Consider the following 13,206-nt stretch of genomic DNA (forward strand, 5'->3'; position numbering starts at 1 on the left):
AATAGCTCACCAAAAACTCATTAATGCGCAGCAAAAGCTAAGAATCTGAAAAACCAAAACGGCATACTTTTTGAAACAGATGCAGTAATATCCGTACCGGTGAAATCATAGCTGGTGTACTTGTTGTCTGAGGCTCTTAGCTCTAATCAAAGTTTTATGAGCAGTAAATAATATGACGCTTGATTCAAATATAAAAAGCTGATAAAATTTGCATGTCTACACCAAGATCCCATTCGCAAAAAAAAAAAAAAACCAACTAACTTCATCGCCTATGTGTCCATGTTCCTCACATCGATCTTACTCTAGCGCCTAGTCGCGTTGCAAATGGAACCCAGCTGATCGACTCATCAATTTCGCTTCGTCTGTTTCTCCACCTCTCGTAATTTCGTTTTCTACCGCGAGCAAGCACGACCAAAGCTAAGGCCATGTTTAATTCCCACCCCATAAATCCCGTAAACGAAAAAAAAAACGTCACATCAAATGTTTCGACACATGTATGGAATCTAAATGAAGTCTAATTATAAAACTTTTTGTATGGATGGGCTGTAAATCGCGAGACGAATCTAATGAGCCTACTTAATCCATGATTTGCAACAGTGATGCTACAGTACCCATCTGTTAATTATTAATTAATCATAGATTAATTAGCATCATTAGATTAGTCTCGCGATTTACAACCCATCTGTAAAAAAACTTTGTAAATAAACTTCATTTAATACTTCAAATTAGCAAAATTCCGTCGCAAATTTTTTTTTGCATTTCATCTAAACACACCCTAAACTAGCGAGGCATCAGCACGGCGCGGCAAAAAAATTCCCCGCACAAAAATTCTAACCCGCCAAATTTTTTACCGCGAGCGCCGCGCCAGGCCTTGTGCCGCGCGGTAAAAACACGATCCGGCGAAGAGCCGGACAGGCGCGGGCGGGAACCAACAAGCGCGAGGTTAGTCCGGGAAGGTAGACCGCGTCCATAGACCAACTTTTCACTGACAACCTGGTCCAACGGCCCGACCCACGGGTCCCGAGACCCTTACCCGCCTAGACCGCGCCCACGCTGCCGCCACAGCTCCCGCAATTCTCTCCCGAAATTCTCCCACCTTTTCGAATCCGACCGGGCTTCCTTTACGAGAAACCCACCCAACGATGCACCAGTACACCCACTGACACTGGGCCCAAACCAAAGACCCCGCTCATGGGACACACAGGTCAGCGAGACGGCTAACGTTGCGCAGATATCTCTGGCCGTTTCGGAGGGGAGCGGTGGTTCAAATACCCGCCCCCATCTCCTCCGGCCTTCCGCCTTCCGCCGTCCCCCCTTTCCTGCCTTCCTTCCCCAGCACACCACCGGCCTCCGTATCCTGCACGCCCCACGCCACCAACAGCTTCCTTCCCTCTCGCCCTCGCCGGGGGCGCTTGCTAGGGTTTGGGAATCCGAAGGGGGCTATGGCTTCCCTCGCAATGCCGGAGGAGGCGGAAGCGCGGGCCCGCGGCGAGGAGGCGGAGCCGGTGACGCCGCCGCCGCAGCAGGCGGAGGGGGCCCAGGAGGTGGGCGATCGGCGGCTGCTGCGGTCGCAGTACCTCGCCGTGAAGAGCCTAATCAGCGGTAGGGCGCGCGTTCCCGCGCGAAACTCGCGGCGTTGGTTGTGATCGCGGTTCGGTTGTCGGTTGAGTTTGATTTGGGGGTAATGTTTGTGTGTGCAGATGAGAAGGATGATATGGCGAATGCGGACTCCGAAAGGTTCAGCTCCATCATCAACAAGGTGGAGAGCCTGCATCAGCATGGTAAGGACCGTCCCCTTTTCGCTGGCTCGCGGGCAGTTTTTGAGGTTTTGGGTGGCGATTTCCCACACTGCAGTTTTGGTAGTCATCAAGTTGTTCTGTCAGTGGACATGTGTGCGTGTTTCTGAGCAGTGCGTTAGATAGTTTATCTTAGCGATAAATTTTAGATGGCAATTTAGTTTCATTATGCGTTGATGTTGTTTGAGCCGTGCATCTTTTGTCAATGAGTGACTGAGATGATCACGCTGTTGAAGGAACAAAGTGTTCTGTCAGTGAACATGCGCGTGTTTCTGAGCTGTGCGCTGGATGTATTATTTCAGCAAAGAATTTTAGATATGGTGCTTTTATTGCGTGAAACGAGCTCTAGTTTGTGTTGATGTTGTTTGACCTCTGCATCCTTTTTTCAATGAGTCACTGAGATGGTCATGCTGCACTTATTTAGATGAAGAGATATGCAACTGTAATTTGGAAATATTAAGTAACAGGGGGGGGGGGGGCATTGCGTCAGTGTTGTTGGCCAATGCAGGCACATGGCATCTTATTAGTTACATGTAGTTTTTTTTAGAAACATGGAATTGAAACTTGAAACATGTTAACACATGGACTTATGCAATGGCAAGATGTTCAGTTATGATAATATCATCAAGTGTCTTTATTTCTTGTTAAAACTTTACTGCCTTTAGCATCAGATAGTGCTGTTCTGCTGATTGCTGATGCTAGGGGTCGATCGCAACTTAATTACTAACAGTGGTCTCCCTGTGATTCAGTTCAGAGGCCAAGGGAGCAAATAGCTGATGCAGAAGCCCTGCTGGACCTTGCTGCCAGTTTGGTAACATCAGTAAGGTCCCAATCAGTTATGGGAATCACGCCTTCTGATTTTGTTGCTGGACTGCTGAATAAGTTTGGAAAGCTAGGGGGGCCTGATGATGAGCATGCCTCGTTGGACTGGGCTCGTCTTGGACGTGGCGCTTCTCATATTTTCATGTTTGCTCCTGGATGTGCCACAATGTAATGGGGATCCACTGTTTTTTTTTAAGTTTACCTTGATGGTTACAATACCCAAGGACTTGAAAATTTATTGTTTTTGTTTTAACAGGATTGGCCCCATGAAGATAGAAGTGAAGCCAAGGAGGGTCCGTATTAGGAAAATGAGGACTGCAAGACCTCGTGGAAGTTCTTGCCCTGAACAGGTGTGCTTCTGTGCATGGTTACTTTAATGGCAGTAATGGGCAGAACATTATACTTGTTTATGCTTATGTGGTAGGCAATATATTTGCTTCATGTAAGTTCAGCACATATCACGCGTCCAGGCGCGTTCTATAAAAAGGTTCAGTACATATCGATCAAATGTAGACATTGAAAAATTGCTCCAGGAGCATTATTAGTAATTTCCTGCAAACATATATGTCTGTTTATTCCCTGCACTATGTATGCCATGCTGATACAGGGATGGATATAATGAGTTCCCTAATCAATCTAAATTTACTTTGAACTTATCTACTTTGCTTCTCTTTTTATATGTTATCCATTTTGATTCAACTGCACAACCACAAATTCTTGAGCTTAATCAAATAATCTCAAGTTTAGTGTTGCTACTTGAGCAAAAAACGCTTTGCAATATAACTAAATTGCGTAAAAGTAGGTGTGGGCTATGTTGGAACCACAAGATCATCATCAGTTTTGTTATGCAACATTTTGTGATGGATTTGTTAAGATGGAGAGCATAGCTTTTATTTTGGATGTAGCTGTTTGTAACATGTGAAATTCTTTCCAACTTTCGTATAGATCCTGTCCATTACCAACTTCTAACAATCTGGCCACTCTAAATCTGCAGCTTGCTGACCCCACGGAGAAAACAAAGAGTGATACTGATAAGAATATGTCTGCTATATTTAATCTGCTGAGGAGGAAGAAAAATGCAAAGCTCGAACACCTTGTTTTAAACAGGATATCATTTGCCCAAACAGTGGAAAACATCTTTGCCTTGTCATTCCTAGTGAAAGATGGCAGGGTTGAAATCAAAGTGAATGATGAGGGGCATCATATTGTCTGTAAGTACTCTGTTGCTTGGTTGCTGTAATAATTATATAATGGATATTCTGCAGTGTATTACTATGGTGTCTGACATAATTCCATTGACTGAACAGATCCAAGGAATGCACCTGCTGCTAGCGCCATTGGCTCAGGAGAAGTGGTCTACAACCATTTCGTCTTCAGATTTGATTTCAAGGACTGGGAGGTACTATTTCAGTAAATAATTGCTATTTTGGTTTCAAAAATAATAATTAAATTATCACAATAAAATTCTGCATAACCGGCATAGTTAAGAATTCCTATTTTGATTTCACCATTTATTGTGGTCGTTCTAGTGTGGTTTTGCTAAATTTTCCATGGCAAAGGTTCAAAACTAATGGCATGTGACATATCATGTAAATAGGGTAATTTAATACATGATATATGAGGTCTTCCATTTGGGATGGATACATAAAATGAGAATTGATTTTCATCTTTCTGTGGATAAATAAATTTTGGTTTATATGCCTGATTTCTGGTATGGTTAATGCATGACTTGCCATGTCTTTTATTGAAAGGAGACTTTCACCTTAATCTGATGTAATCCTGTCTTGCATCTATTTCCAGCTCATGAAAGGGATGGTTCCAGAGGGGGAAGAGCTTATGCCCCACAGGTGTTCTCAGGACGCACCTGGCACAACAGCAAACAGTCACCCTGAACCTGAGTTGTCCCAGCCCACACAGAGCGCACCGATCAGGAAGCGATGCAGGAATCGGGGCCTGGTCTTGCAAGATGAGATTGTTGCGACGGGCACACAGGAAGTCACGGCAGACAGGACGGTGGCAACAGGCGCGCAGCAAGTTGTGGAAGACGAGGTGGCGGCACCCACGGGCCCAAAGGATGCCATGGAAGATGAGGCTGGAGCAGGAACTGCCGCGAGGGAAGTCATGGACGACAAGATGGTGACCAAGAACAGGAAGGAGATCAACCTAACATACAAGCGCCGGCGCCTCTTCCAGGACCTGGAGGACTGATGCCCCCGACTTGGTTTAGATGTGTTTGGGCTAAGCACCTTACATGGTTGCGTGGCGCGGGTAGTGGTGGCTTTTGGGAAGTGTTCGGCCTGTCACGTTGTTTTGGAGGTGTTTAAGGTTTCTGGTGTATGTAGGACCGAGGTAGCCGTAGTCGAGATGGTGGATAACTGGGAACGAGTTTGCTGGTACTAGTCTGGTGCTCTTGCTCTGAACTTCTGCTGATGCAGGTGTCCTTGGTCATGCTCTTAACTGTAGCTGATGCAGGTGGCTAGGCGGCCTAACTTGGAAATTGGAACTATAACTGATAGCAGGCTTGTCCGTTCTGATTTCTGAATCGATGAAAATCGAATAGGTGCTGTGCGTGAGAGCTAGGTTCCAACTATCTGCTCCAGTCGATGATACAAGTCTTCCGATCTGGCGATTTGTGCTGTGTAGTTGATATCAATAGCAGGTCGCACAGCCGGGAGCAAGCTAATTTCATATACCTACGAAATCACACGAACGCCATTGTCCTTTTAATTCAAACGAACTAATATTTAGCAAACTCATATTAGCAAAGAGCAACAGTTCTCAGCTCAACAGGATCACAATAATACGCCAGCCAAAGTTGCCTAAGAAAAGGTACAAAATAGGATTCGGGATAGGGGTAAAGAGCAAAATACAGCAATCCTACAATCCTAGAGGATGGTCATTCTCAATCTCTATCGCAGTTACAGCAGCACCAATACAAGCCATAGTAAGAATAACAGATAGAATCAGGCTTGCACAGCACATTTCAACACGAGCAATTGTGCACAGTTCTGGTGTTATTCAGCCATACACAGGCAGAGTAACCACCACAGGCGACATGGATATCTATCAAGCAGCAGCAGGTTTGCGCAGTTCACTTTCGCCATGGGCAAAGTGGCACCTGTCCCCGAACGTGCAGGAGCCTTTGCTGAAATTCTCACACAGCTTGGTCTTGAAGTTGCTTCCAGCCCCCCCAGCATGAGAACCCCTGCCTGGGTTGTTCTTGGCTTGTAAAGGGGCCTTACCACTGATGCGGACAATCAATTCCGTGACCATTGCGCTAGCATGCTTGATCTGGTCGAATGTTCCCTCGAGCTCAATGTTTTTAAGGTTGGGATCAGCCTCATTATCCCGGATGGCTAACTTGGCACCAGTCACACGGGATATATGCTTTGTGTTAGTACCACCCTTCCCGATGATAGCACCAGCAAGTGACGCGTCAACACTGATCTTGGCTGTGGCTGAAGCACCAAATGTTGATGGCGGAACCATGTCTGGGACAGGCATTGGTGGGGGCATAAAGTGACCGTTGGGCCCTGGTCCCATTGGAGGAACTCCCATTGAGTTGTCCATCTGCATGGGCTTTCCAAGCTCCCTCTCTCCATGAGCAAAGTGGCATTTGCTCCCCCATTTACACCCTTCTGCAGTGTTGTACTTGTTACACATACGGGTCTTCATAGCAGGTGAAGGTGGACCATCAGGGGCACCAGGTCCCATAGGTATTCTCCCAGGAGGAGCCGGAACAGGTGGTCCTCCCAAGTTGGTCATCTTTGCAACAGCCTGGTAACCACCAGGGAAGTTGTGGAGAAAGTGGCAACTTGCACCGAAGGGACAACCAGCAGTGCTGCATAATGAAAACATCACATAAGCAACTGAACATGCAAATATATTCAAATTTGATAAACTAAGAACTATCATATGAATTAATGATCCACAAATGCAGCCAATGTCGATTAAAAAGATTATGTCACATGCAGCTGAATAATGCAAACATACTAGATGATCTCTAACACTGATAAGCAGCAAATAAAAAAAAGAGAGTAAATGATACTAGAAGTTCATTGACAAGTTATGTTTGATACAAATGCAATTCATAATCAAGCTTTGAAGGAGTATTAGTGGTTTGACCACTCCTGCATCATATTAATAAGAAACTGTAATTAAAAAGTGAATAGACAATTCATAAAGCACTTGAACTGCAGTCCCAAGCAGTATTGCCAGTATATTCATCTTAATCTTCTTATCTCGAATTCTTCAACCTGTTCCAGGTACAATTGGCTGATTGTTCATCTGAGATTAAGTTTCATGTCCTCACAATCATTGTTGCATTGCATCGTTCAGATTTTCAGTGATATACAGCAGTAGGTTCCAAATTTTACTCCATTGAATGTTCTTAGGCACGGATTAGACAAAAAGAACCTGTAGCACAATCTTGGTCGAACCATTTGTTAGCCTCAATCAAAACATTTAGCAACATGGCAAAATTTTAATTTATGAAACAAATAGTAAAATAGCAATAGATGTTACCAGGTGGGAGTTCATTTTAAGTTAGATTAGAACCTGAAAAATTTGGTGCACGGCTTGGATTTGCTTCCTACACCCATTTGAGTTGTCTCCGATTCTGTTACACCAAATTTATTACTTGCGCCAATTAATCATGTGTTGCTTTACTAGAATACGTGTCTAGGTAAAGTAATAATGAATAAATAAATAATTTCATTAAATAAACACAGGGCACTACATTAAGAGATCAAGGAACAACATCAATGCCGCTGCTATAACGTCCGCTTGTCCAGTAAGCAAGCAATGACCCAATGATTTCTTCTTTTTTTTTTGGCAATTGCTAAAAGCACTGGAAGCACATGTGTCAATTCTGGCTAGCGCGCGAAGCATAAAAACTTCGACACGGCAGGCAGAAGGATCCATGTAAACAGAACGGTAGCAATAGCAATCTGGCACCTCAGCTGCGGCACTATTCGAGGCTAATAAAATCTCTTAGAAGCAAAATTCCTGCACATCCCTAAACGGCGGGGAGCCTTCCTTCAGCTCCCCGGGAAACCAACCGAAAAGAAAAACAAACAAACAAATCTAGGCCACTCCAAGTTCCAAGCACTCCAGATCCCTCCCCTCCAGCAACGGCAGCAAAACCCACGGATCCCCGCAGCCTGCATCCAGGCCGCGAACGGCGGACCACAGATCCGCCCAACGACGCGCAGCTAGAAACCCTACCGAGCCTAACCCACAATACAGCAACAGCCCAACCGAGAGAGCTCGAGAAGCTGCTCACCTCTCGAGCGCTTGGGGCCGCCCGCGCCGTTGGCGCCCTCCGGCGCGGCCCGCTTGCGGCCGGCGTCCATGGCGAGCTCGGGGGAAGAGCGCGCGAGCACTTGTCGACGGCGGCGGCGGGTAGAACCCTAGCTAGGGTTTCGCCCACGCGGGGGCGGCGGGTGGTGGAGAGAGAGGGTGGTCGCAGCGCGAGGCCCGAACGCGCGGCCACAAATCAGATGGGGTGAGCACGGGTCGGGACTCGGGACGGGAGTAGTAGGGTTCAGCTACTGGGCTGGGTTAAATCGGGTTGGGTCCGCTGGCATGTGGAACCACGATGGGCGGGCCCACACGTCAGAGGCAACGCCGCCGTGGATCTGCTTCCATCCGCGCGGCGCTGTGGCGGCTTGGCTGGCTACGGCTAGAGTCTGTGTGCCGCTAGGGATGGCAACGGGGCTATCCCCGTCGGGTTTTGGCAGAACGTTCTGCTCCCCGAGTGAACTAAATTCTCCCGCTCCCCGTCCCCGACAAAGCACACGGGGAAGATTTTCCCCGTCCCCGTCCCCGAACGGGGATAGCAAACCCGACGGGGATCCCAACCCCGAAAAAATCCCCCAAAAATTAATGTTTTCTCAATTTAATCTTCGTGTATATTGAAAGATCTCAAAGATTGCACACGAAGGAAAAAAAAAGGAGAACAAAAACCAGTCTAATCGTACATCCATATAGAACTCCATACAATTTGCTAGCCATCTCACCGAGCAAACAAAACAATGAGAAAATCCATGCGGTCTTCACACCATTCTCTCCTTTTCTTTTTCTTTGGTTGCCTTCGCCTTCATGGCTCACTGCGCAAGGCAATAAGGCCGCGTTTAGTTTCGCATCCAAAAATTTTTGGATGTCAAATCAGCACTTTGACCGGATGTCGGAAGGACTTTTCGGACACTAATTAAAAAACTAATTTCAGAACTCACTTGGAAACCACGAGACGAATCTTTTGAGGTCTTTGACCGCGTCATTAACACATGTGGGTTACTGTAGCACTTATGGCTAATCATGCACTAATTAGGCTTAAAAGATTCGTCTCGTCATGTACATCCAAACTGTGTAATTAGTTTTGTTATTTAATTATATTTAGTGCTTCATATATGTGTTTAAAGGGGAGGTGAAAATTTTTGGGTGAAAATTTTTGGGAACTAAACGCGCCCTAAATGGCAATCATTCATCATTAGCTCCTATGGACTTGCTTTTCTACAGGACTGCGCAGCAGGAGCAGAATTCGTCGCTCCTGTCGGTCGCGGGACTCGGAGGATGCGGACAGCCGCGAGGCCTGTGGTAGCGCCGACGCCTGAGCTGTGGCTGCGGGAGACCGGGGAGGGGCTAATAAGGTGAGGCGAGAACGACGAACAGGATCGCGAGCGCATGCTCGCATCTGCGTTGGTGAGGACTGAGGAGGGGGATTGGCGGCTGGCAGCTGAGTGATGAGGAGAGACGATGGGCTAGGGTTAGTTGTGGCCGTCCAAATTTATATTAACGTTGTGGGCTTGGGCCAATATTGATTGCTGGGCTTGTTTTGGCCAGTATCCTAGTGCACACACATGAAATCGGGGATCCCCGACGGGGACCGGGGACGGGGAGCAGGGAACGCTCCCGCCCCCGCTTCACCCGATGGGGATGAGTTTTGGCCGTTAGGCTGATCACAGCGGAGGGAGCAAGAGCAAATTGGCTCTCTTCTCGTTTCCCACGTCCTCTCTGTCTACAGTGCCAAACAGTGCATCTACAGTGCCAAACAGTGCATCTACAGTGTCAAATAGTGTATTAAGCCCCCCGTGGGGAGCAAAATCAACCCAATTACATCCCCTAATAGATGAATTCTCCATCGGGGATCGGGGATCGGGGCCCATTGCCATCCATAGTGCCGCGCAAGGATTCGCCTCGAGAATTGGAGTTTACCCACTATTTCTTCTTCAAAAGAAAAATCACACCACTATTTCTTCTTCAAAGGAAAAATCACAAAAACCGTCGAAGTTATGGAGGGTTCAGAACTCCTGGATGGAAAATGGGCCCTTTTCCAGGGCTAGGCTCGAGCTCGTGCAAGGAGCGCGCACAGCATGAGAGGGGAAAATCTGGGCACATGCCTAGAACGGCCGACCAATCAATATCTCGCAGCAGCAGGTTGGTTATATTAAGTTAGAGCAAATATTATAAGCCTATATTAACAGGCGACTTGCTGGATACGTAGGGAAAAAAACATGGTTGGCGGTGAGAGAACGAAGAAAGAGGAGGCGAGCGTCTCAGCAAACACCAGCTGAAAATGGACGATTTGCTATGTAGAGCAACTGCTCTGCCTCCCATTGGCTGTTGCAGATTGCTGGACCATAAGCATCACTAAATGAAGGTGGAGCCTGCCACCAAAAGCTTGGCAACTCAGTTGAGCACTTGAGCTGGAGCCCGAGACGTCAGCATGCAGGCAGAACCATTAACCATGCTCTTAGGCAACTAAACATATTGATTTCACATGCGCTGTGGCCTACGGTGTTTCAGGCTCCTCCAATCACGTCCTTGGTTGTTTAGATACATACCCAGATCAGCTGTTTGGTTGCCTAGATGCAGTGGCGGAGCCAGCCCCAGAAATGACCTAGGGCTGGGTACTGTAGCACCAAGGTGGCCGGAACTCGCGGAGGAAGCCACGTTCATGCGTGACGTTGGGCCGGTGGCGCTGACCTCCGCGTTTCCGTTGATCCTGCTACGAAAACCATGAACCACCGAGAGCATCATCATCAGCACCTCAAGGCGAACTCATTTTGCAAGTTGGTTGGGCTCGAAGGACAGATATCACCTGAGCTCACCTACGAGGTCGTCAACGGCAACCATGGCGACGGCGGCGAGCCGTCGCGCAGCTGGTACAGCCCGAGGCTTGGGCAACCGGTGGCCTGAGATCGTAGAGGACCTCGGGGTGAAGCTGTAGATGCAAGGAATCGAAGTTTGACAGAGTAGGTTAGGTGGAATCGAAAAGGGGGCGGCGCAGGCTTGGAGGTCGGCAATGGCGACCTCAGCTCGCTTCTGTCCTTCTGGCGCACGGCGCTCGGCGCGCACGCGAAGAGGAAGGCGTGACGAGGCGAGTGTGAGGTAGAGGAAAGGCAGGCGCACGGCGCATCGGCGCGGACGACGGGAGGAGGCGCCGACGCGAGCTGCAGGTGCGGCCGCGCCCGCGCGGGATCCGCCGGGCGTCGGCGGGAGGCAGCCAGGCGGGGGGCGGACTGCAGCTGCAGGTGCGCCGGCGCGACCAGCAGAAGGCGCCTAGGAGGGCTCAGCCGCGGCGCTCGATCCTCTCCGGCGGGGACGGCAGACCGGCGGGCGGCGGCGGCGAATGGAGGGGCGCCGACTCGGAGCGGGGGGCGGGCTGCGGTGCGGGGTGTGGATGACGAGCTCGGCCACGCCACGAGTCCACAACGCGGAGACTTGGGTGGGAGTGTGGGACGCGCTGGGCTGAACCGCAGGCCGGCCCAAAACTCGGCCTAGAAGGTCTCTCGCGTCTCGCCTCTCTCCTACGGTGCGTCCTGGTCCTGCCGTCCTCCACCTTCTTCCTCGCGTCCGGCAGACCGGCACCTTCCAAGCGCCGCCGGAACGGGGATCTGCTCTGGAGCTCGGCCCTAAGGACCTAGGGCGGCCGCCGTAGCTCGCCCCAGTGGTGGCTCCGCCACTGCCTAGATGTCTACTAGGTTCGCATCTTCGTGTTGCATAAGATGCTTTTAACATCTTAATAGCCTGAGTAATTGTTTTACCCGAGATTCCTAGATGTTGCAAGATGTTTTTAACATCTTAATAGCCAGGCTCGATAACTTGACCGGGTAACTAGGGGTGGCAATGGGTCGGGTTCAGATCGGGTGGAGTGTCTAGGTATCCAAAATCGAAACCCGAACTTAAAACCCGAACCCGAACCGAACACCATCTCGGTGAAAATCCATCCCCAAAACCGAACCCGCGGATACCCGAAACCCGTTTTATATGACAATATAGTAATAGCAATAAGTACTTCCTATAAACATATACATGATATATGTAACATTCACACGTATAAACAAGAGGCAATAAATAATAAATAATTTTTAAAGCCAATTTATAATAAATTAGTAGTTTAAACAAACAAAGTTATTATTAATGAAGCGTCCCCTCATAAGAGGTGACCAAAATGTGATACAAATATCAGGTTAATTTTTCCGACCAGTCCGGTCAAACCACCGGCCTCCGGTAGCGGTTTACCGGACCGGTTTGATCGGAAACCGGTGGAAACCGGTTGAATTCAAAAGCGCCCGTGCAACCGGTTAGACCGGTTTACCGGTCCGGTCTGACCGGTAACCGGTGTTTTAACAATAAATTCTGACGGTTTAAAAGTGGTTCCCCGGTGTGAAATTAAAGGAAATTTTGGCATGACCTATGCACATATTAATGTAAATGATCACACCAAACCAACAATTTATAATCATGCATACAAATACAATAGTAATAAGCGTGCATACAAATACCGAGTCATAAGCGTGAATACACTTATACACATCAATAAAAGTTCAACGTAGGAATGAGAAGACCCCCATTTGGGACACAATTTGGTATTCGGTGGTGGACATCACAGCGATACCTCGCACTCTAAGCAGCTCAGCCTTGTAGTGTTGCTAAGTTTGGCCCGTCCACGCCGATGTTGTCTCCCATTCCTGAACTAACATAGTGTAAAAATGAGGGTCTTCCCATTTGTATACCCATCTCGTCGGTGGCTGCTTGCTGATGTCAGGTTTGGGGTAGTGAAAAGACTGCGAGGAATCGCTGTAGGAGGAAGAAGAGTACTAAGGAGTGTCGTAGTCCGTCGGTCTAACCGTTCCCCTCTGCGATTGTGGTGCTCCATGGTCGGTGTCCTGAGTAGCATGTGTGAACTGTGAACCGAGTCTCCCCTACAATCAACCATATATCATAATTAGTACTCATAGTGAGAAACATGTGTGCATATGTAGGTACAATGTATACCTATGAAACGAACACCACGAGCACCACCACTACCACCACCACCACCACTACCACCATCACCAGCATCAGCATCAGCACCGTCACTATCATCACCATCATCGGCCGAGCTGCTATCCTTGGACTCCTGATACGGTGGACTACGCTCACCTTCGCCATCATCAGTCTCGGTGTCGCTGCTCACTGGTTTTACTGTTGCTTTGCCTTTTCATTTGGGTCACCCTTCGTAGGCCCCTTCTGTAGCTTCCTCTTCCCTAGGTGAGTGCCACCCATATTTTTACGTGCCCAATCGCTGATGGAATCATCCCCC

At 48.3% G+C, this 13,206-nt stretch overlaps 2 protein-coding genes across 2 annotated transcripts; one reads left to right on the forward strand and one right to left on the reverse strand.

Moving 5' to 3' along the window:
* Positions 1-1,309: 1,309 nt before the first annotated feature.
* Positions 1,310-5,136, forward strand: LOC120671347 (non-structural maintenance of chromosomes element 4 homolog A-like). The gene is made up of 7 exons (XM_039951644.1): positions 1,310-1,602; positions 1,701-1,781; positions 2,546-2,786; positions 2,875-2,968; positions 3,613-3,829; positions 3,926-4,017; positions 4,419-5,136. The coding sequence occupies exons 1-7, from the start codon at positions 1,443-1,445 to the stop codon at positions 4,824-4,826; spliced, it is 1,293 nt and encodes a 430-aa protein (XP_039807578.1). The 5' UTR covers positions 1,310-1,442; the 3' UTR covers positions 4,827-5,136.
* Positions 5,137-5,356: 220 nt separating this feature from the next.
* LOC120671128 (zinc finger CCCH domain-containing protein 44-like) lies at positions 5,357-8,153 on the reverse strand. Its single transcript, XM_039951375.1, has 3 exons — positions 7,903-8,153; positions 7,176-7,236; positions 5,357-6,459 (listed from the first exon to the last, which is right to left on the reverse strand). The coding sequence occupies exons 1-3, from the start codon at positions 7,970-7,972 to the stop codon at positions 5,685-5,687; spliced, it is 906 nt and encodes a 301-aa protein (XP_039807309.1). The 5' UTR covers positions 7,973-8,153; the 3' UTR covers positions 5,357-5,684.
* Positions 8,154-13,206: the final 5,053 nt, after the last annotated feature.

This window comes from Panicum virgatum, chromosome 4N (assembly GCF_016808335.1).
Source record: "Panicum virgatum strain AP13 chromosome 4N, P.virgatum_v5, whole genome shotgun sequence".
NCBI classification, from domain to species: Eukaryota; Viridiplantae; Streptophyta; class Magnoliopsida; order Poales; family Poaceae; genus Panicum; species Panicum virgatum.

Coding starts and splice junctions, on each gene's coding strand:
- LOC120671128 (XM_039951375.1), bottom strand. CDS start 7,972: ATGGACGCCGGCCGCAAGCGGGCCGCGCCGGAGGGCGCCAACGGCGCG. Junction 7,237..7,902: donor CGGCCCCAAGCGCTCGAGAG/GTGAGCAGCTTC, acceptor TTGGTGTAACAG/AATCGGAGACAACTCAAATG. Junction 6,460..7,175: donor CCGTGCACCAAATTTTTCAG/GTTCTAATCTAA, acceptor TTCATTATGCAG/CACTGCTGGTTGTCCCTTCG.
- LOC120671347 (XM_039951644.1), top strand. CDS start 1,443: ATGGCTTCCCTCGCAATGCCGGAGGAGGCGGAAGCGCGGGCCCGCGGC. Junction 1,782..2,545: donor GGAGAGCCTGCATCAGCATG/GTAAGGACCGTC, acceptor CCTGTGATTCAG/TTCAGAGGCCAAGGGAGCAA. Junction 4,018..4,418: donor TTGATTTCAAGGACTGGGAG/GTACTATTTCAG, acceptor ATCTATTTCCAG/CTCATGAAAGGGATGGTTCC.